The following is a 25,101-nucleotide window of genomic DNA, read 5'->3' as shown; positions in this document are numbered from 1 at the left end:
GCGCCATCTTGTTTTACCTCAGTAACAACAAACCTGAGGCGGAAAGTGCTCACACAGACACTGGGCTAAAAAAAAACACAGACACTGGGCTGAAATTTGATGAAACCCTCAGCGGTTCCGGCGCTGTGAGAGAGCGGAAGTGTCTGTGTGGCTGTTCCGGCGCTGTGAGAGAGCGGAAGTGTCTGTTGGCGGTTCCGGCGCTGTGAGAGAGCGGAAGTGTCTGTGTGGGAAAGATGGAGGCTGAAGGCAGCAGCGCGGCTCCGAAGCGGCGGGTTCACGGGCTCCTGCAGCTTTATTACGGCCTCAGTGAGGAAGGGAAAGCGGAGCAGAGCGAGTCCGCGGATCCGTGCGACATCAACGGGCCGCATTTCGAGCCGGAGCTCTACCTCAACAAGGTGAACACACCGCAACACACTCCACACACCGCAACACACTCCACACACCGCAACACACTCCACACACTCAACACACTCCACACACCGAACACACTCAACACACTTCAACACACCGAACACACTCAACACACCGCAACACACTCAACACACTGAACACACTCCACACACCGAACACACTGAACACACTGAACACACCGAACACACTGAACACACCGAACACACTCAACACACCGCAACACACTCAACACACCGCAACACACTCCACACACCGCACACACCGCAACACACTCCACACACCGAACACACTCAACACACTCCACACACCGAACACACTCAACACACCGCAACACACCGAACACACTGAACACACCGCAACACACTCAACACACTGAACACACTGCAACACACTGAACACACCGAACACACTCAACACACCGCAACACACCGAACACACCGAACACACTCAACACACCGAACACACTCCACACACCGAACACACTCAACACACTTCAACACACCGAACACACTCAACACACCGCAACACACTCCACACACCGAACACACTGAACACACTCAACACACTCAACACACTGAACACACTCAACACACTGAACACACTGAACACACCGAACACACTCAACACACCGCAACACACTCAACACACCGCAACACACTCCACACACCGCACACACCGCAACACACTCCACACACCGAACACACTCAACACACTCCACACACCGAACACACTCAACACACCGCAACACACCGAACACACTCAACACACCGCAACACACCGAACACACTCAACACACCGCAACACACCGAACACACTGAACACACCGCAACACACTGAACACACTGAACACACTGCAACACACTGAACACACCGAACACACTCAACACACCGCAACACACCGAACACACTCAACACACCGAACACACTCCACACACTCAACACACTGAACACACTGCAACACACTGAACACACCGCAACACACTCCACACACCGAACACACTCCACACACCGAACACACTCCACACACCTCAACACACTGAACACACCGCAACACACTCAACACACTTCAACACACCGAACACACTCGACACACTTCAACACACCGAACACACTCGACACACTTCAACACACCGAACACACTCGACACACTTCAACACACCGAACACACTCGACACACCGAACACACTCAACACACCGCAACACACTTCAACACACTGAACACACCGCAACACACTCAACACACTGAACACACCGCACACACCGCAACACACTCCACACACCGCAACACACTCCACACACCGAACACACTCAACACACCGAACACACTCGACACACTTCAACACACCGAACACACTCGACACACTTCAACACACCGAACACACTCGACACACTTCAACACACCGAACACACTCGACACACTTCAACACACCGAACACACTCGACACACTCGACACACCGAACACACTCGACACACCGCAACACACTTCAACACACTGAACACACCGCAACACACTGAACACACCGCAACACACTGAACACACCGCAACACACTCAACACACTTCAACACACCGAACACACTGAACACACTGAACACACCGCAACACACTCAACACACTGAACACACTCAACACACCGAACACACTCCACACACCGAACACACTCAACACACTCCACACACCGCAACACACTCCACACACCGCAACACACTCCACACACCGAACACACTCCACACACCGAACACACTCCACACACCGAACACACTCCACACACCGAACACACTCCACACACCGAACACACTCCACACACCGAACACACTCAACACACCGAACACACCAACACACTTCAACACACTGAGCACACTCAACACACTGAACACACCGCACACACCGCAACACACTCCACACACCGAACACACTCCACACACTCAACACACTCAACACACCGAACACACTCAACACACTTCAACACACCGAACACACTGCAACACACTGAACACACTCAACACACCGCAACACACTCAACACACTGAACACACTCAACACACTTCAACACACCGAACACACTCAACACACCGCAACACACTGAACACACTCAACACACTTCAACACACCGAACACACTCAACACACTGAACACACTGAACACACTCAACACACTGAACACACTGAACACACTCAACACACTTCAACACACCGAACACACTCAACACACTCAACACACTGAACACACTGAACACACTCAACACACTGAACACACTCAACACACCGAACACACTGCAACACACTGAACACACTCAACACACCGCAACACACTCAACACACTGAACACACTGCAACACACCGCACACACCGCAACACACTCCACACACCGAACACACTCAACACACTCCACACACCGAACACACTCAACACACTTCAACACACCGAACACACTGAACACACCGCAACACACTCAACACACTGAACACACCGCACACACCGCAACACACTCCACACACCGAACACACTCAACACACTTCAACACACCGAACACACTGAACACACCGCAACACACCGAACACACTCAACACACCGAACACACTCCACACACCGAACACACTCCACACATTGAACACACCGACACACTCAACACACTTCAACACACTTCAACACACTCAACACACTCAACACACTGAACACACTCAACACACTGAACACACTGAACACACTCAACACACTGAACACACTGAACACACCGCACACACCGCAACACACTCCACACACCGAACACACTCAACACACTTCAACACACCGAACACACTGAACACACTCAACACACTGAACACACTCAACACACCGCAACACACTCAACACACTGCAACACACTGCAACACACCGCACACACCGCAACACACTCCACACACCGAACACACTCCACACACCGAACACACTCAACACACTCCACACACCGAACACACTCAACACACTTCAACACACCGAACACACTGAACACACCGCAACACACTGAACACACCGCACACACCGCAACACACTCCACACACCGAACACACTCAACACACTTCAACACACCGAACACACTGAACACACCGCAACACACCGAACACACTCAACACACCGAACACACTCCACACACCGAACACACTCCACACATTGAACACACCGACACACTCAACACACTTCAACACACTTCAACACACCGAACACACTGAACACACTCAACACACTGAACACACCGAACACACTGAACACACTCAACGCACTCCACACACCGAACACACTGCAACACACCGAACACACTCAACACACTCAACACACCGAACACACTCAACACACCGCAACACACCGCAACACACTCAACACACTCAACACACTCAACACACTGAACACACTCAACACACTGAACACACTCAACACACTGAACACACTGAACACACTCAACACACTGAACACACTGAACACACCGAACACACTGAACACACTGCAACACACCGAACACACTGCAACACACTCAACGCACTCCACACACCGAACACACTCAACACACCGAACACACTCAACACACCGAACACACCGAACACACTCAACACACTCAACACACCGAACACACTCAACACACCGCAACACACTCAACACACCGCAACACACTGAACACACTCAACACACTGAACACACTCAACACACTCAACACACTGAACACACTCAACACACTGAACACACTCCAACACACTGAACACACCGCAACACACTCAACACACTGAACACACCGCACACACCGCAACACACTCCACACACCGAACACACTCAACACACTTCAACACACCGAACACACTGAACACACCGCAACACACCGAACACACTCAACACACCGAACACACTCCACACACCGAACACACTCCACACATTGAACACACCGACACACTCAACACACTTCAACACACCGAACACACTGAACACACTCAACACACTGAACACACTGAACACACTGAACACACTCAACGCACTCCACACACCGAACACACTGCAACACACTGAACACACTGAACACACTCAACGCACTCCACACACCGAACACACTGCAACACACTGAACACACCGAACACACCCAACACACTCAACACACCGAACACACTCAACACACCGCAACACACTGAACACACTCAACACACTGAACACACTCAACACACTTCAACACACCGAACACACTGAACACACTCAACGCACTCCACACACCGAACACACTGCAACACACTGAACACACCGAACACACCGAACACACTCAACACACTTCAACACACCGAACACACTGAACACACCGCAACACACCTCAACACACTGAACACACCGCACACACCGCAACACACTCCACACACCGAACACACTCAACACACTTCAACACACCGAACACACTGAACACACCGCAACACACCGAACACACTCAACACACCGAACACACTCCACACACCGAACACACTCCACACATTGAACACACCGACACACTCAACACACTTCAACACACCGAACACACTGAACACACTCAACACACTGAACACACTTCAACACACCGAACACACTCAACACACTGAACACACTCAACACACTGAACACACTCAACACACTTCAACACACCGAACACACTGCAACACACTGAACACACTCAACACACCGCAACACACTCAACACACTGAACACACTGCAACACACCGCAACACACTCCACACACCGAACACACTCAACACACTCCACACACCGAACACACTCAACACACTGCAACACACCGAACACACTGAACACACCGCAACACACTCAACACACTGAACACACCGCACACACCGCAACACACTCCACACACCGAACACACTTCAACACACCGAACACACTGAACACACTGAACACACCGCAACACACTCAACACACCGAACACACCGAACACACTGAACACACTCAACACACTGAACACACTCAACACACTGAACACACTCAACACACTGAACACACTCAACACACTTCAACACACCGAACACACTGAACACACCGCAACACACCGAACACACCGAACACACTCCACACATTGAACACACCGACACACTCAACACACTTCAACACACCGAACACACTGAACACACTCAACACACTGAACACACTTCAACACACCGAACACACTCAACACACTGAACACACTCAACACACTTCAACACACCGAACACACTGCAACACACTGAACACACTCAACACACTGAACACACTCAACACACCGCAACACACTCAACACACTGAACACACTGCAACACACCGCAACACACTCCACACACCGAACACACTCAACACACTCCACACACTCCACACACCGAACACACTCAACACACCGAACACACTGAACACACCGCAACACACTCAACACACTGAACACACCGCACACACCGCAACACACTCCACACACCGAACACACTCAACACACTTCAACACACCGAACACACTGAACACACCGCAACACACCGAACACACTCAACACACCGAACACACTGAACACACTCAACACACTCAACACACTGAACACACTCAACACACTGAACACACTGAACACACTTCAACACACTGAACACACTCAACACACTTCAACACACCGAACACACTGAACACACCGCAACACACCGAACACACTCAACACACCGAACACACTCAACACACCGAACACACTCCACACACCGAACACACTCCACACATTGAACACACCGACACACTCAACACACTTCAACACACCGAACACACTGAACACACTCAACACACTGAACACACTCAACGCACTCCACACACCGAACACACTGCAACACACTGAACACACCGAACACACCCAACACACTCAACACACCGAACACACCCAACACACCGAACACACTCAACACACCGAACACACTCAACACACCGCAACACACTGAACACACTGAACACACTGAACACACTCAACACACTGAACACACTCAACACACTGAACACACTCAACACACTTCAACACACTGAACACACTCAACGCACTCCACACACCGAACACACTGCAACACACTGAACACACCGAACGCACTGAACACACTCAACACACTCAACACACTGAACACACTGAACACACTGAACACACTGAACACACTCAACACACTCAACACACTGAACACACTGAACACACTTCAACACACCGAACACACTGAACACACCGCAACACACCGCAACACACCGCAACACACTCAACACACTGAACACACCGCACACACCGCAACACACTCCACACACCGAACACACTCAACACACTTCAACACACCGAACACACTGAACACACCGCAACACACCGAACACACTCAACACACCGAACACACTCCACACACCGAACACACTCCACACATTGAACACACCGACACACTCAACACACTTCAACACACCGAACACACTGAACACACTCAACACACTGAACACACTCAACACACTGAACACACTCGACACACTTCAACACACCGAACACACTCGACACACTCGACACACCGAACACACTCAACACACCGCAACACACTTCAACACACTGAACACACCGCAACACACTGAACACACCGCAACACACTGAACACACCGAACACACTCAACACACTTCAACACACCGAACACACTGAACACACTGAACACACCGCAACACACTCAACACACTGAACACACTCAACACACCGAACACACTCCACACACCGAACACACTCAACACACTTCAACACACCGAACACACTCCACACACCGCAACACACTCCACACACCGAACACACTCCACACACCGAACACACTCCACACACCGAACACACTCCACACACCGAACACACTCCACACACCGAACACACTCAACACACCGAACACACCAACACACTTCAACACACTGAGCACACTCAACACACTCAACACACTGAACACACCGCACACACCGCAACACACTCCACACACCGAACACACTCCACACACTCAACACACCGAACACACTCAACACACTTCAACACACCGAACACACTGCAACACACCGCAACACACTGAACACACTCAACACACTTCAACACACCGAACACACTCAACACACTGAACACACTGAACACACTCAACACACTGAACACACTGAACACACTCAACACACTTCAACACACCGAACACACTCAACACACTGAACACACTGAACACACTGAACACACTCAACACACTGAACACACTCAACACACTGAACACACTCAACACACTTCAACACACCGAACACACTCAACACACTGAACACACTGAACACACTGAACACACTCAACACACTGAACACACTCAACACACTGAACACACTCAACACACCGAACACACTGCAACACACTGAACACACTCAACACACCGCAACACACTCAACACACTGAACACACTGCAACACACCGCAACACACTCCACACACCGAACACACTCAACACACTCCACACACCGAACACACTCAACACACTTCAACACACCGAACACACTGAACACACCGCAACACACTGAACACACCGCACACACCGCAACACACTCCACACACCGAACACACTCAACACACTCCACACACCGAACACACTCAACACACTTCAACACACCGAACACACTGAACACACCGCAACACACCGAACACACTCAACACACCGAACACACTCCACACACCGAACACACTCCACACATTGAACACACCGACACACTCAACACACTTCAACACACTTCAACACACTCAACACACTCAACACACTGAACACACTCAACACACTGAACACACTGAACACACCGCAACACACTCAACACACTGAACACACCGCACACACCGCAACACACTCCACACACCGAACACACTCAACACACTTCAACACACCGAACACACTGCAACACACTGAACACACTCAACACACTCAACACACTGAACACACTCAACACACTGAACACACTCAACACACCGCAACACACTCAACACACTGCAACACACCGCACACACCGCAACACACTCCACACACCGAACACACTCCACACACCGAACACACTCAACACACTCCACACACCGAACACACTCAACACACTTCAACACACCGAACACACTGAACACACCGCAACACACTGAACACACCGCACACACCGCAACACACTCCACACACCGAACACACTCAACACACTTCAACACACCGAACACACTGAACACACCGCAACACACCGAACACACTCAACACACCGAACACACTCCACACACCGAACACACTCCACACATTGAACACACCGACACACTCAACACACTTCAACACACTTCAACACACCGAACACACTGAACACACTCAACACACTGAACACACCGAACACACTGCAACACACCGAACACACTGAACACACTCAACGCACTCCACACACCGAACACACTGCAACACACCGAACACACTCAACACACCGAACACACTCAACACACTCAACACACCGAACACACTCAACACACCGCAACACACTGAACACACTCAACACACTCAACACACTGAACACACTCAACACACTCAACACACTGAACACACTCAACACACTGAACACACTCAACACACTGAACACACCGAACACACTGAACACACTGCAACACACCGAACACACTGCAACACACTCAACGCACTCCACACACCGAACACACTCAACACACCGAACACACTCAACACACCGAACACACCGAACACACTCAACACACTCAACACACCGAACACACTCAACACACTGAACACACTCAACACACTGAACACACTCCAACACACTGAACACACCGCAACACACTCAACACACTGAACACACCGCACACACCGCAACACACTCCACACACCGAACACACTCAACACACTTCAACACACCGAACACACTGAACACACCGCAACACACCGAACACACTCAACACACCGAACACACTCCACACACCGAACACACTCCACACATTGAACACACCGACACACTCAACACACTTCAACACACCGAACACACTGAACACACTCAACACACTGAACACACCGAACACACTGAACACACTCAACGCACTCCACACACCGAACACACTGCAACACACTGAACACACCGAACACACCCAACACACTCAACACACTCAACACACCGAACACACCGAACACACTCAACACACCGCAACACACTGAACACACTCAACACACTGAACACACTCAACACACTTCAACACACCGAACACACTCAACGCACTCCACACACCGAACACACTGCAACACACTGAACACACCGAACACACCGAACACACTCAACACACTTCAACACACCGAACACACTGAACACACCGCAACACACCTCAACACACTGAACACACCGCACACACCGCAACACACTCCACACACCGAACACACTCAACACACTTCAACACACCGAACACACTGAACACACCGCAACACACCGAACACACTCAACACACCGAACACACTCCACACACCGAACACACTCCACACATTGAACACACCGACACACTCAACACACTTCAACACACCGAACACACTGAACACACTCAACACACTGAACACACTTCAACACACCGAACACACTTCAACACACCGAACACACTCAACACACTGAACACACTCAACACACTGAACACACTCAACACACTTCAACACACCGAACACACTGCAACACACTGAACACACTCAACACACTGAACACACTCAACACACCGCAACACACTCAACACACTGAACACACTCAACACACTGAACACACTGCAACACACCGCAACACACTCCACACACCGAACACACTCAACACACTCCACACACTCCACACACCGAACACACTCAACACACTGCAACACACCGAACACACTGAACACACCGCAACACACTCAACACACTGAACACACCGCACACACCGCAACACACTCCACACACCGAACACACTTCAACACACCGAACACACTGAACACACTGAACACACCGCAACACACTCAACACACCGAACACACCGAACACACCGAACACACTCAACACACTGAACACACTCAACACACTGAACACACTCAACACACTGAACACACTGAACACACTCAACACACTTCAACACACCGAACACACTGAACACACCGCAACACACCTCAACACACTGAACACACCGCACACACCGCAACACACTCCACACACCGAACACACTCAACACACTTCAACACACCGAACACACTGAACACACCGCAACACACCGAACACACTCAACACACCGAACACACTCCACACATTGAACACACCGACACACTCAACACACTTCAACACACCGAACACACTGAACACACTCAACACACTGAACACACTTCAACACACCGAACACACTCAACACACTGAACACACTCAACACACTTCAACACACCGAACACACTGCAACACACTGAACACACTCAACACACTGAACACACTCAACACACCGCAACACACTCAACACACTGAACACACTGCAACACACCGCAACACACTCCACACACCGAACACACTCAACACACTCCACACACTCCACACACCGAACACACTCAACACACTGCAACACACCGAACACACTGAACACACCGCAACACACTCAACACACTGAACACACCGCACACACCGCAACACACTCCACACACCGAACACACTTCAACACACCGAACACACTGAACACACTGAACACACCGCAACACACTCAACACACCGAACACACCGAACACACTCAACACACTGAACACACTCAACACACTGAACACACTCAACACACTGAACACACTGAACACACTCAACACACTTCAACACACCGAACACACTGAACACACCGCAACACACCTCAACACACTGAACACACCGCACACACCGCAACACACTCCACACACCGAACACACTCAACACACTTCAACACACCGAACACACTGAACACACCGCAACACACCGAACACACTCAACACACCGAACACACTCCACACATTGAACACACCGACACACTCAACACACTTCAACACACCGAACACACTGAACACACTCAACACACTGAACACACTTCAACACACCGAACACACTCAACACACTGAACACACTCAACACACTTCAACACACCGAACACACTGCAACACACTGAACACACTCAACACACTGAACACACTCAACACACCGCAACACACTCAACACACTGAACACACTGCAACACACCGCAACACACTCCACACACCGAACACACTCAACACACTCCACACACTCCACACACCGAACACACTCAACACACTGCAACACACCGAACACACTGAACACACCGCAACACACTCAACACACTGAACACACCGCACACACCGCAACACACTCCACACACCGAACACACTCAACACACTTCAACACACCGAACACACTGAACACACCGCAACACACCGAACACACTCAACACACCGAACACACTGAACACACTCAACACACTGAACACACTCAACACACTCAACACACTGAACACACTCAACACACTGAACACACTGAACACACTTCAACACACTGAACACACTCAACACACTTCAACACACCGAACACACTGAACACACCGCAACACACCGAACACACTCAACACACCGAACACACTCCACACACCGAACACACTCCACACATTGAACACACCGACACACTCAACACACTTCAACACACCGAACACACTGAACACACTCAACACACTGAACACACCGAACACACCGAACACACTCAACGCACTCCACACACCGAACACACTGCAACACACTGAACACACCGAACACACCCAACACACTCAACACACCGAACACACCCAACACACCGAACACACTCAACACACCGAACACACTCAACACACCGCAACACACTGAACACACTCAACACACTCAACACACTCAACACACTGAACACACTCAACACACTTCAACACACTGAACACACTCAACGCACTCCACACACCGAACACACTGCAACACACTGAACACACCGAACGCACCGAACACACTCAACACACTGAACACACTCAACACACTCAACACACTGAACACACTGAACACACTTCAACACACCGAACACACTGAACACACCGCAACACACCGCAACACACTCAACACACTGAACACACCGCACACACCGCAACACACTCCACACACCGAACACACTCAACACACTTCAACACACCGAACACACTGAACACACCGCAACACACCGAACACACTCAACACACCGAACACACTCCACACACCGAACACACTCCACACATTGAACACACCGACACACTCAACACACTTCAACACACCGAACACACTGAACACACTCAACACACTGAACACACTTCAACACACCGAACACACTCAACACACTGAACACACTCAACACACTGAACACACTTCAACACACCGAACACACTGCAACACACTGAACACACTCAACACACCGCAACACACTCAACACACTGAACACACTGCAACACACCGCAACACACTCCACACACCGAACACACTCAACACACTCCACACACCGAACACACTTCAACACACCGAACACACTGAACACACCGCAACACACTCAACACACTGAACACACCGCAACACACTCAACACACTGAACACACCGCACACACCGCAACACACTCCACACACCGAACACACTCAACACACTTCAACACACCGAACACACTGAACACACCGAACACACTCAACACACCGAACACACTCCACACACCGAACACACTCCACACATTGAACACACCGACACACTCAACACACTTCAACACACCGAACACACTGAACACACTCAACACACTGAACACACTCAACACACTGAACACACTCAACACACTTCAACACACTGAACACACCGCAACACACCGCAACACACTCAACACACTGAACACACTCCACACACCGAACACACTCCACACACCGAACACACTCCACACACCGAACACACTCCACACATTGAACACACCGACACACTCAACACACTTCAACACACCGAACACACTGAACACACTCAACACACTGAACACACTCAACACACTTCAACACACCGAACACACTGAACACACCGCAACACACTGAACACACAGCACACACCGCAACACACTCCACACACCGAACACACTCAACACACTTCAACACACCGAACACACTGAACACACCGCAACACACCGAACACACTCAACACACCGAACACACTCCACACACCGAACACACTCCACACATTGAACACACCGACACACTCAACACACTTCAACACACCGAACACACTGAACACACTCAACACACTGAACACACTCAACACACTGAACACACTCAACACACTGAACACACTCAACACACTGAACACACTCAACACACTGAACACACTGAACACACTCAACACACCGAACACACTCAACACACCGAACACACTCAACACACCGAACACACTCAACACACCGAACACACTCAACACACCGACACGCTCAACACACTGCAACACACCGAACACACTGCAACACACCGAACACACTGAACACACTCAACGCACTCCACACACCGAACACACTGCAACACACCGAACACACCGAACACACTCAACACACCGAACACACCCAACACACTCAACACACCGAACACACTCAACACACCGCAACACACTCAACACACTCAACACACTCAACACACTCAACACACCGAACACACTCAACACACCGCAACACACTCAACACACTCAACACACCGAACACACTGCAACACACTCAACACACTTCAACACACCGAACACACTCAACACACCGAACACACTCAACACACCGAACACACTCAACACACTCAACACACTGCAACACACTGCAACACACTCAACACACTGCAACACACCGCAACACACTGCAACACACCGCAACACACTCAACACACCGCAACACACTCAACACACCGCAACACACTCAACACACCGCAACACACTCAACACACCGCAACACACTCAACACACCGCAACACACTCAACACACTGCACACACCGAACACACTGCAACACACTGAACACACCGAACACACTCAACACACTCAACACACTGAACACACTCAACACACTCAACACAGTGAACACACTCAACACACTCAACACACTGAACACACTGAACACACCGCAACACACTCAACACACTGAACACACCGCACACACCGCAACACACTCCACACACCGAACACACTCAACACACTTCAACACACCGAACACACCGCAACACACTCCACACACCGAACACACTCAACACACTTCAACACACCGAACACACTGAACACACCGCAACACACCGAACACACTCAACACACCGAACACACTCCACACACCGAACACACTCCACACATTGAACACACCGACACACTCAACACACTTCAACACACCGAACACACTGAACACACTCAACACACTGAACACACTTCAACACACCGAACACACTCAACACACTGAACACACTGAACACACTCAACACACTTCAACACACCGAACACACTGCAACACACTGAACACACTCAACACACTGAACACACTGCAACACACTCAACACACTTCAACACACCGAACACACCGAACACACTCAACACACCGAACACACTCAACACACCGAACACACTCAACACACTCAACACACTGCAACACACTCAACACACTGCAACACACCGCAACACACTCAACACACCGCAACACACTCAACACACCGCAACACACTCAACACACCGCAACACACTCAACACACCGCAACACACTCAACACACCGCAACACACTCAACACACCGCAACACACTCAACACACCGCAACACACTCAACACACCGCAACACACTCAACACACTGCACACACCGAACACACTTCAACACACTCAACACACCGCAACACTCAACACACCTCAACACACTGAACACACCGCAACGCAACACTGAACACACCGCAACGCAACACTGAACACACCGCAACGCAACACTGAACACACCGCAACGCAACACTGAACACACCGCAACGCAACACTGAACACACCGCAACGCAACACTGAACACACCGCAACGCACTGAACACACTCAACGCACTGAACACACTCAACGCACTGAACACACTCAACGCACTCAACACACTCAACACACCGAACACACTCAACACACCGAACACACTCAACACACCGAACACACTCAACACACCGAACACACTCAACACACCGAACACACTCACACGCTCAACACACTGCAACACACCGAACACACCGAACACACTGAACACACTGAACGCACTCCACACACCGCAACACTCAACACACTGCAACTCACGAACACACTGAACACACCGCAACACACTTCAACACACCGCAACACTCAACACACTTCAACACACCTGAACACACCGCAACACACTCAACACACTTCAACACACCGGACACATTCAACACACTTCAACACACCGAACACACTCAACACACTTCAACACACCGAACACACTCAACACACTTCAACACACCCAACACACTTCAACACACCGAACACACTCAACACACTTCAACACACCGAACACACTCAACACACCAAACACACTCAACACACTTCAACACACTCAACACACTTCAACACACCGAACACACTCAACACACCAAACACACTCAACACACTTCAACACACTCAACACACTTCAACACACCGAACACACTCAACACACCGCAACACACCTGAACACACTTCAACACACCGAACACACCGAACACACTCAACACACTTCAACACACCGCAACACACTTCAACACACCGCAACACACTTCAACACACTTCAACACACCGCAACACACTTCAACACACCGCAACACACTTCAACACACTTCAACACACTCAACACACTTCAACACACCGAACACACTCAACACACCAAACACACTCAACACACTCAACACACTTCAACACACCGAACACACTCAACACACCGCAACACACCTGAACACACTTCAACACACCGAACACACTCAACACACTTCAACACACTTCAACACACCGCAACACACTTCAACACACCGCAACACACTTCAACACACCGCAACACACTTCAACACACCGCAACACACTTCAACACACTTCAACACACTTCAACACACTTCAACACACCGCAACACACCGCAACACACTTCAACACACCGCAACACACTTCAACACACTGAACACACCGCAACACACTGAACACACCGCACACACCGCAACACACTCCACACACCGAACACACTTCAACACACCGAACACACTTCAACACACCGAACACACTGAACACACCGCAACACACTGAACACACCGCACACACCGCAACACACTCCACACACCGAACACACTCAACACACTCAACACACTTCAACACACCGCACACACCGCACACACCGCAACACACTGAACACACCGCACACACCGCAACACACTCCACACACCGAACACACTCAACACACTTCAACACACCGAACACACTGAACACACCGCAACACACTGAACACACCGCACACACCGCAACACACTCCACACACCGAACACACTCAACACACTTCAACACACCGAACACACTGAACACACCGCAACACACTGAACACACCGCACACACCGCAACACACTCCACACACCGAACACACTCAACACACTTCAACACACCGAACACACTGAACACACTTCAACACACCGAACACACTGAACACACCGCAACACACTGAACACACTCAACACACCGAACACACTCAACACACTTCAACACACTGAACACACCGCAACACACTCAACACACTGAACACACCGCACACACCGCAACACACTCCACACACCGAACACACTCAACACACTGCACACACCGAACACACTTCAACACACTCAACACACCGCAACACTCAACACACCGCAACACACCTGAACACACTCAACACACCGCAACACACCTGAACACACTTCAACACACCGAACACACTTCAACACACCGAACACACTTCAACACACCGAACACACTTCAACACACCGAACACACTCAACACACTTCAACACACCGCAACACACTTCAACACGCCGCAACGCGCTGAACACACTCAACACACCGCAACACATGGGAACACACCGGAACACACCGCAACACACGGGAACACACCTGTAGCCCTCACACGCTTTCTTCTCATGTTATACCAAGCACAGCCTGATTATAAAGCGCTTTGTTGTTGCTATGGTAACTGAGGTGACTGCTGTTGTTTTCATGTGACCATTAAATCACTCGACATCACACTGCACTCCAACAACACAGATACCTTCCGGGTCTCAGGCTGAGGTGAGTTTTATTCTCCAGTCCACAAGTCAACTAAATGTGATTATTGGTGTGTGTGTGTGTATGCGCAGATGAGAAAGGAGTGCTCTCTCACGGAGCTGATGGATCAGGAGAGCTGTATGGTGAAACAGATCCGTTCTCTGGACAGTGACATGCAGACTCTGGTCTACGAAAACTACAACAAGTTTATTTCTGCTACAGGTCATTAACATACACACAGTAAACATTACATGATCAGAGTATTAAGTAATGTTACTGTGTCAGGTGCATTGATGCTTATTATGGGATGTAATAATGAATGAAAGAAATGGTTATGCACATGTAGCTCCACCCACAAAACCCTTCCCATATTTTGCATGATGTACAGGTGTTAGTTAGCCATCATGCTAAGTGCTAACCTGCTGTTACAACTGTGTAATTTGTGAATGAATGTGTGTTAGCCAGGCTTTGGTGAAATATACTGTGTGTGCGTCTGTCAGACACCATCAGGAAAATGAAGAACGACTTTAAGAAGATGGAGGATGAGATGGACTGTCTCTCAGCCAACATGGCCGCCATAACCGAGTTCAGTGCCAAGATCAGCAGGACACTGCAGGACCAACACACACAGATCACCAAACTGTCAGGCATGGACACACACACACACACACACACACACAGAGCTCACCAAACGTAGGCATGGACACACCACACACACTGAAGCGCTGAGAACAGTATGGGTCATAACTCTCTGTGTGTGTGTGTGTGTGTGTGCACCCGCATGTGCTTAGGTGTTCACTCTCTGGTGCGTAAGCTGCAGTTTTTGTTCGAGTTCCCTGCGTGGTTGAGAAAGTGTGTTGAGTGTGGTGAGTTCGGGCGAGCAGTCAGTGCTCAGAGGAGGGCGCGCTGTGTCCTCAATCACTACAACAACATCACTTCCTTCAGGGGCATCCAGAACGAGTGTAACACCATCATGCTGGAATTAACTCTGCACCTGAGGGACAGGTTCAGGTATACATTAAACACACTCATTATACAATCACATTAACACCACCTTCTACTGAACACATCTCAGTGACGGGTACAGACACCACTGCTGAAGAATCACATTAACGTTTACTACATTAACCCGTGATGTTAATCCTATGTTGATGGTGTGTGTGTGTGTGTGTGTTTCAGTGACAATACTGCAAGTGCAAAGGAGCTGTCGGAGTGTGTGGAGTTGTTGCTGCAGCTGGACGAACCAGCCGAGGAGCTGTGTGACAAATTCCTAAGCCATGCCTACTCTAAGCTGGAGGCAGATCTGCAGGGCTTAGAGGTGGAGCTTAATGATCCTACCCAGAAGCCAAGCTCAGGACCAAACGTGGCCCCCGTGTCTCCTTCCGAGTCAAACCCTTTCCTGTCTCCGGTGAGCAGGATGGACATTCTGGAGTTCATCGATCGAGGCTGTAACGAGTTTGTCAGTAATCTGTGTTTAGTTATCGCCTCGTATCAGGAGTTATTTATTACATGTCCACAGGGGGGCGACCACGCCCTCAAACACCTCCCTCAGATGGCGAATCAGAAGCTGCAGCAGTTTGTGGACCTTTTAGCAGGCAGGTATTTCACGCTAGTTGAGCGCAGAATACAGGAGGAGAAGGGCGTAGGGGACAATTCCCTCCTGGTGAGAGCGCTAGATCGTTTCCATCGTCGCCTCCAGGCCGTGTCCAAACTGCTTCCGGGGTCAGAGGTCACAAGTCGGGGGACCGACATTGTTATTAATGCGGCACGAGAACGAATCAAACAGTACCTGTGTGCTTTACAGAGCTTCTACCTGGACAGCCTGACCGACGTCAGACAGGCCCTCGCTGCGCCACGCATCACAGTGGGCGGAGCTAGTGGAGCACTGGGAGCGGGTAGTTCTGCTGCCAAAGATGCCCCACCCACTCTCCCAGAGTTACTGACCTCGCTGTCAAACTCCATTCTCAATCAGATCAAATCAGTGTTGGTGTCTGTGCACCTCTTCACCGCTAAAGATATCACCTTCTCCAACAAACCCTACTTCAAGGTCAGTGTTCGTATTATAATGCTAGCCATATTAGCCCCACCCATAAGCCATTCCCTCAATTTAAGTGTGTGTGTGTGTCTCAGGGGGAGTTCTGCAGTCAGGGTGTGAGAGAGGGGCTTATCGTGAGCTTCATTAAGTTTATCTGTCAGTCATCACGTCAGTTCTGTGAGAGTGCAGGCGACCGGAGCAGCTCGACTCCACCCACTTTACTGCTACTGCTGTCACGACTCTGCCTCGACTACGACACCTCCACCATCTCCTACATCCTCACACTGACCGATGAACAGTTCCTCACACAGGTACACACACACACACACACACACACACACTGGGCCTGTTGTGTGGAGTGTACCTCTCTCACTCTCTCTCTCTCTGTCTGTCTGTTAACCTCAGCTTCATTCTCCGATAACTACAGTGACGACTCTGTGTGCTGAGGCCCGAGAGGCAGCGCAGAAACTCCTCAACCACTACGTCAAGGTAATGCTAATACGCTGTTTCATTCAGCTTAACTTGGAAGTGGGAAGTAGGAGCTTGGAATTTTGACCTCATTTCGACCTCTGTGTGTTTTAGCTACAGTGTGTGTGTGTGGGGGGGAACCCCTGAAAACTCTGTGTGTTTGAGCTACAGTGTGTGTGTGGGGGGGAACCCCTGAAAACTCTGTGTGTGTTTTGTTATCGAGCTCACTGTGCTGAGTGCTGTGTATATATTCTCCTCCTCGGAACAGTGGACTGTAGAGTCAGTGTTATAGATTTAATAAGTGAATTTATCTGGATGTAAAGATTGTGTGTGTGTGTGTGTGTACAGTATAACTCATGTAAAGGTCTGTTGCTGTGTTTTTACTGATACTGTGAGTGACCATGTAGATTTGATCCTGAACCAGGAAACCATCCCGAGTTTCTGAGCAGGAATTCTGAGTTTCGGCAGCGTTTTCTTGTAGGACGTCTGGAATTACGAGTTACGACCTCGAGTCAAATCCAGCATTATACGATGGAGTCGACAGGATATGACGTGTGGGTTGCTGGTTTAAAAGCACTGAAACTCCAGGGTTCAGCTCCGCGTGTGTGTGTTTCAGGTTCAGGGTTTAATCATCTCTCAGATGTTAAGGAAGAGTGTGGAGACACGGGACTGGGTGAACACCATCGAGCCACGGAATGTACGTGCAGTCATGAAGAGAGTGGTGGAGGACACGACAGCCATCGACGTCCAGGTATCAGTGAGTGATGTGTTCGTGAATGATTTGTTCATTTTGAATGGATCTTTTGTATGACTTGGGAGTAATGAGTCATCTCAGTGAGTCATTCATTCATTTTTCCATAAGCTGTACGCGCTTCACTCAGATGTTGCTTCGCTCATGAACGGGTCTTTTGGGTCTGAGTCTCTTGTTCATTACGCTGCAGAAAATTGAAAACTGAATTTGAGGAGAAAATTCTTTAATACGAGTGAAGTGATCTTGCTGCATGGACAGATAATCTTACTTGATAAGACATCTTAGAATCAGTTGATTGCAATCTAGAACTAGGTTTAATAATCTCAGAATTGGTGTCTTGTATTATAATAGGAAATGCTCGATCGGTTCAACTATTTTCAAGATATTTTCACTTGCTAAGATATAATTTTTTTTGCAGTGTATTCACATGGTTACAGCAGTCACCAGTGCCATTAGTGGGAACGAGAAGAGAGCTTGCTGATGTTTGCTGGTAAATCAGAACATTTCTGTAGCAAGCTGTGTGTAACATTGCTACTGAATGGATGTTTAATTTGCCTTTGTGTTGGCGCGAGTTCGTACACTACAAGTCTCCAGTGAGCAGCTTGGTAAAAGCGAACAGCTTCATATCGGACAGTGAATAGAGGGATGTTTTTATTGATCAGTGCAGCAGTCTCACATGGGCCGTTGAACTTGAACTAATCAGTCATTTACACTGAGTAACTCAGGAGGCTGTGGTTCAAAAAGGTGCTTAAGAGCTTAACAAAAGTGAACTTGTGTATTACGCTTTACCAAGTGAAGTAAACCATGATGCTCTGTGTTTGAGAACCGTACAGGGTTGCGACAGCACCACACAAATTCCAACGAAGGAATGACTCAAAAAAAGATTTGTTCATTTTACTGAACGAGATTCAAAGATCTGAGTCAGTAAAAAGATCTGAACTTCCCACCACTAGTACATGGGTGTAAGTTTTCCAGCATGTGCCGGAAGCTCCGGTTTTTTCGGTTCTGAAAAAGTCATTTTTCCAAATCGTGTAAATCCGTTGAGATTTTCGGGGGGGTATAGGGGTGGCCCTCTCACTCTCAGCGGGTTACCGCGGTACAGTCTCTGCACGAGACAAATCTTTTCATCTCATCTTCGCCACAAACCTCATTCAATTTATACGCCGCTCACCGACGAGCGGTCCTGACTAGCCCGTTGTTTCACGGTGTTCTACATGTGTGATATCATGTTTCACGCACATAGCACGTTGTTCGACCAAATCAACACAGCTATTCCCATGAGTCGCCGTTTCTTTTGGTGCAAGTTAAACGGTGCTTTTGATTGGCTCACTGTTAACTGCCGTCCAATGAAACTTCAGCTTTTATAATAAGCCTTATTCCGCTTCCCTCCCTTGCGACAGATCCACGTGCTTTGCTTCTGGTTGCTGATCAAAATATGTCAAAATGAAGTTTTTATCGGAAGGCTCCAATACAAAAGAATTAGAAAAGACGTCTAGAAATAAATGGAGATGGGAATGGTTAAGCGAGTGTGGCAAAAACGGTGACAAATGGGGAATATGGCTGAGAAAACCGGACGTCCCGGGAGTTGCGTATTGTGACTGCTGTTCAAAGACTATCAAGTCCGGCTCCAGCGGGAAGAAGGGACTTAAAAGTCACGCCGATGAGACGAATCACTTTTCTGATTTTTGTGCTATGTAGTAATAAGTGAATTCAAAACATTTATTGGTGATTTAAATTGTCATCTGATATTGTGTGATGTGCAAATGCAGTATGCTTTCTTCTAGAACTGAAATTATTCATCACAAGTATCTGCTTTTATAAACTTTTTTTTTTTTTACATTTGATTACCTTTCAGTTATTAAATAAAAGTAAGGTCGGTCTTGAAATAAGTTTGTTAGCTTTTTTATCATCTTTTCTAATGTGGTTGTTGGGTTGAAAACTCATTTGTAGTCAGTAATGGATTATAAAATATAGATATTTTTGTATATGGAAAAAGCTGAATCTTATTTGCTAAAATCCAGGAGTTTCTGAGGACGTCAAGACATGTGGCCCCTTATTTTAACTCGAGCTGTGTATATATTGTAAAAAAGGTATCACAGCAAAAGCATATTAAAAATGGTTGTTTCAACATTTAAATTAGTAGTTGCTAGATGTTTTGAAATATCAAGCCTTGTACTTGAAATATTATTTCAGATGAATTGATGAAATGTATTAAACAGTTGATGTGAAAATGCAAATCATATAACTATTAATATTATAAATGTTTGCATGAGAGACAACCATTTTAACTTGTAATTAAAATTTTTTTTTTCAAGCCCTAAGGGGGGCTCACCCCCCGGCTGCACCCTGCACGGCTGACTTTGTCAGACTTGTCAGGTTTTTGAAAATGTTATACTTGCACCCATGCTAGTATCGGTGTCACTAATGAGTCATTGTGTTGGTGTGTAAAGGTAAAGGGGAGGGGGGAATTGGATTGGGAGTGGAATGGCATGGAGTAATTTAACCAATCACACACCACACTGCACCAGGTACAACTGAGAGAACACACCCTTTATCACTTCACCTGCTCAGGTTGGGTACAGGAGTTAACACACAGTTCATTTATATTTGGTTGTGTTATTTTCACTGTGTGTGTGTGTGCGCACATGCAGGTTGGCTTGCTGTATGAGGAGGGGGTGAGGAAAGCCCACAGCAGTGATTCCAGTAAACGCACCTTCTCTGTCTACAGCAGCTCCAGACAACAGCTACGCTATGCTCCCAGTTACACACCCAGGTACACACACACGCGCAAAAATACATGTTGCACTGATTTGTCTACAAGTGTTCCACACACACTCAAGGATGAAGGGCACTGAAACTGTGTGTGTGTGTGTGTGTGTGCAGTGCTCCGATGGACACTAACCTGCTCAGTAACATCCACAAACTTTTCTCTGAGAGAATTGACATCTTTAGCCCTGTGGAGTTCAACAAGGTCAGACAGTGATCATGTACCAGAATAATTACATTGAACGTAAACAGTGTGTCGTTAATTTATTACACACTGACACTGTGAATAAAAGTGTCATTTTGGTATACAGTGTGTTAGTGACTGTAGAATGTAAAATAGTTGTTTCAGTAATGTGATGCTACACTGGTACAGGTGCTGGTGATGAAGATCTTTCTCTCTCTCCGTGTGTGTGTGTGTGTGTGTGTGTGTGTGTGTGTGTGTGTGTGTGTGTGTGTGAGAGACAGGTGTCTGTGCTGACAGGGATAGTGAAGATCAGTCTGAAGTCTTTGGTGGAGTGTGTGCGTGTGCGCTCGTTCGGGCGGTTTGGGTTGCAGCAGGTACAGGTGGATTGTCACTACCTGCAGCTCTACTTGTGGCGCTTTGTCTCAGATGAGAACCTTGTCCACTTCCTACTGGATGAGATTGTGAGCAGCACAGCACACCGCTGCATAGAACCAGTCCCCATGGAGCAGAGCGTCATCGAGCTCATCTGTGAAAGGGGTTAGAGCCGGGGGTGTTAAATGTGATGTGTGTAAATGACTGTTGCTCATCTCAGCTGTTTGTGAATAGTAATATGTAAAGTCCTGTAATATTGGAGGGGTGTGAGTGATTGATTCTGGGACTGGGATTTCTCTTCTTGTTTTCTCCAAATCAATAGGAATAAAAGTATTTGTGCTTCAGTAAAACTGCTGTACTGATGAATAATAAATAAGATTTCTCTCATCAGATCTGCGTTTCTCTCTCTGTACTGTTATAAAGAGGCTTCAGATCTGCAGTAATAACTTTGAACTGATAAATCTGTGGTAATGAAAACCATCACAGCTCCATTACTGCATTTATTTCAGCTTACGTCACAGAGAGAAGATATTTTGGTCGTGATTTTTGTGTTGATTCTGAATATCCTGTGTGTGTGTGTGTGTGTAAGATTTGTAGTATTGAAGGAGTGATATCAGATCTGAGGGTAAATTGCAGTAATTTGCGGTGTGTAATGTGCGTTTTGTTTGTCCATAAATATAAATCTGTATATTGTAATTTAAGTATTTATCCATAAAGACTGGTGACTTTTATAAAAGTTGTCAAATGTTTGTATATTAATATACTGTTTTAGATATTCTCCCCTCTAAAGGTGTTTATGCGTGAGACAGGTTCAGCTGACAGACAGG

At 48.3% G+C, this 25,101-nt stretch overlaps 1 protein-coding gene across 3 annotated transcripts; it reads left to right on the top strand.

The window, feature by feature from the left end:
- The first annotated feature begins 30 nt into the window (after positions 1 to 30).
- Positions 31 to 24,666, top strand: vps51 (VPS51 subunit of GARP complex). Of its 3 annotated transcripts, XM_060909688.1 has the most exons (11): positions 31 to 395; positions 17,791 to 17,920; positions 18,199 to 18,345; positions 18,490 to 18,709; positions 18,878 to 19,745; positions 19,829 to 20,044; positions 20,139 to 20,222; positions 20,818 to 20,952; positions 23,604 to 23,725; positions 23,836 to 23,923; positions 24,184 to 24,666. In XM_060909688.1, exons 1-11 carry the CDS (start codon positions 234 to 236, stop codon positions 24,442 to 24,444), a joined length of 2,433 nt encoding a protein of 810 aa, XP_060765671.1. In that variant the 5' UTR covers positions 31 to 233; the 3' UTR covers positions 24,445 to 24,666. The 3 variants fall into 3 exon arrangements, with proteins under 3 accessions (XP_060765671.1, XP_060765673.1, XP_060765672.1); XM_060909690.1 differs by lacking the exons at positions 23,836 to 23,923; positions 24,184 to 24,666 and adding an exon at positions 21,371 to 21,442 and having other exon boundaries at positions 23,604 to 23,691; XM_060909689.1 differs by lacking the exon at positions 31 to 395 and having other exon boundaries at positions 17,841 to 17,920; positions 18,164 to 18,345.
- Positions 24,667 to 25,101: the final 435 nt, after the last annotated feature.

Source organism: Neoarius graeffei, chromosome 25, assembly GCF_027579695.1.
Source record: "Neoarius graeffei isolate fNeoGra1 chromosome 25, fNeoGra1.pri, whole genome shotgun sequence".
Lineage (NCBI taxonomy): Eukaryota > Metazoa > Chordata > Actinopteri > Siluriformes > Ariidae > Neoarius > Neoarius graeffei.
Note: the sequence above shows the minus strand (reverse complement) of the source record. Positions and strands in the feature narration are given on the sequence as shown.

Coding starts and splice junctions, on each gene's coding strand:
- vps51 (XM_060909688.1), top strand. CDS start 234: ATGGAGGCTGAAGGCAGCAGCGCGGCTCCGAAGCGGCGGGTTCACGGG. Junction 19,746..19,828: donor CCAACAAACCCTACTTCAAG/GTCAGTGTTCGT, acceptor TGTGTGTCTCAG/GGGGAGTTCTGCAGTCAGGG. Junction 23,924..24,183: donor GCCCTGTGGAGTTCAACAAG/GTCAGACAGTGA, acceptor TGTGAGAGACAG/GTGTCTGTGCTGACAGGGAT.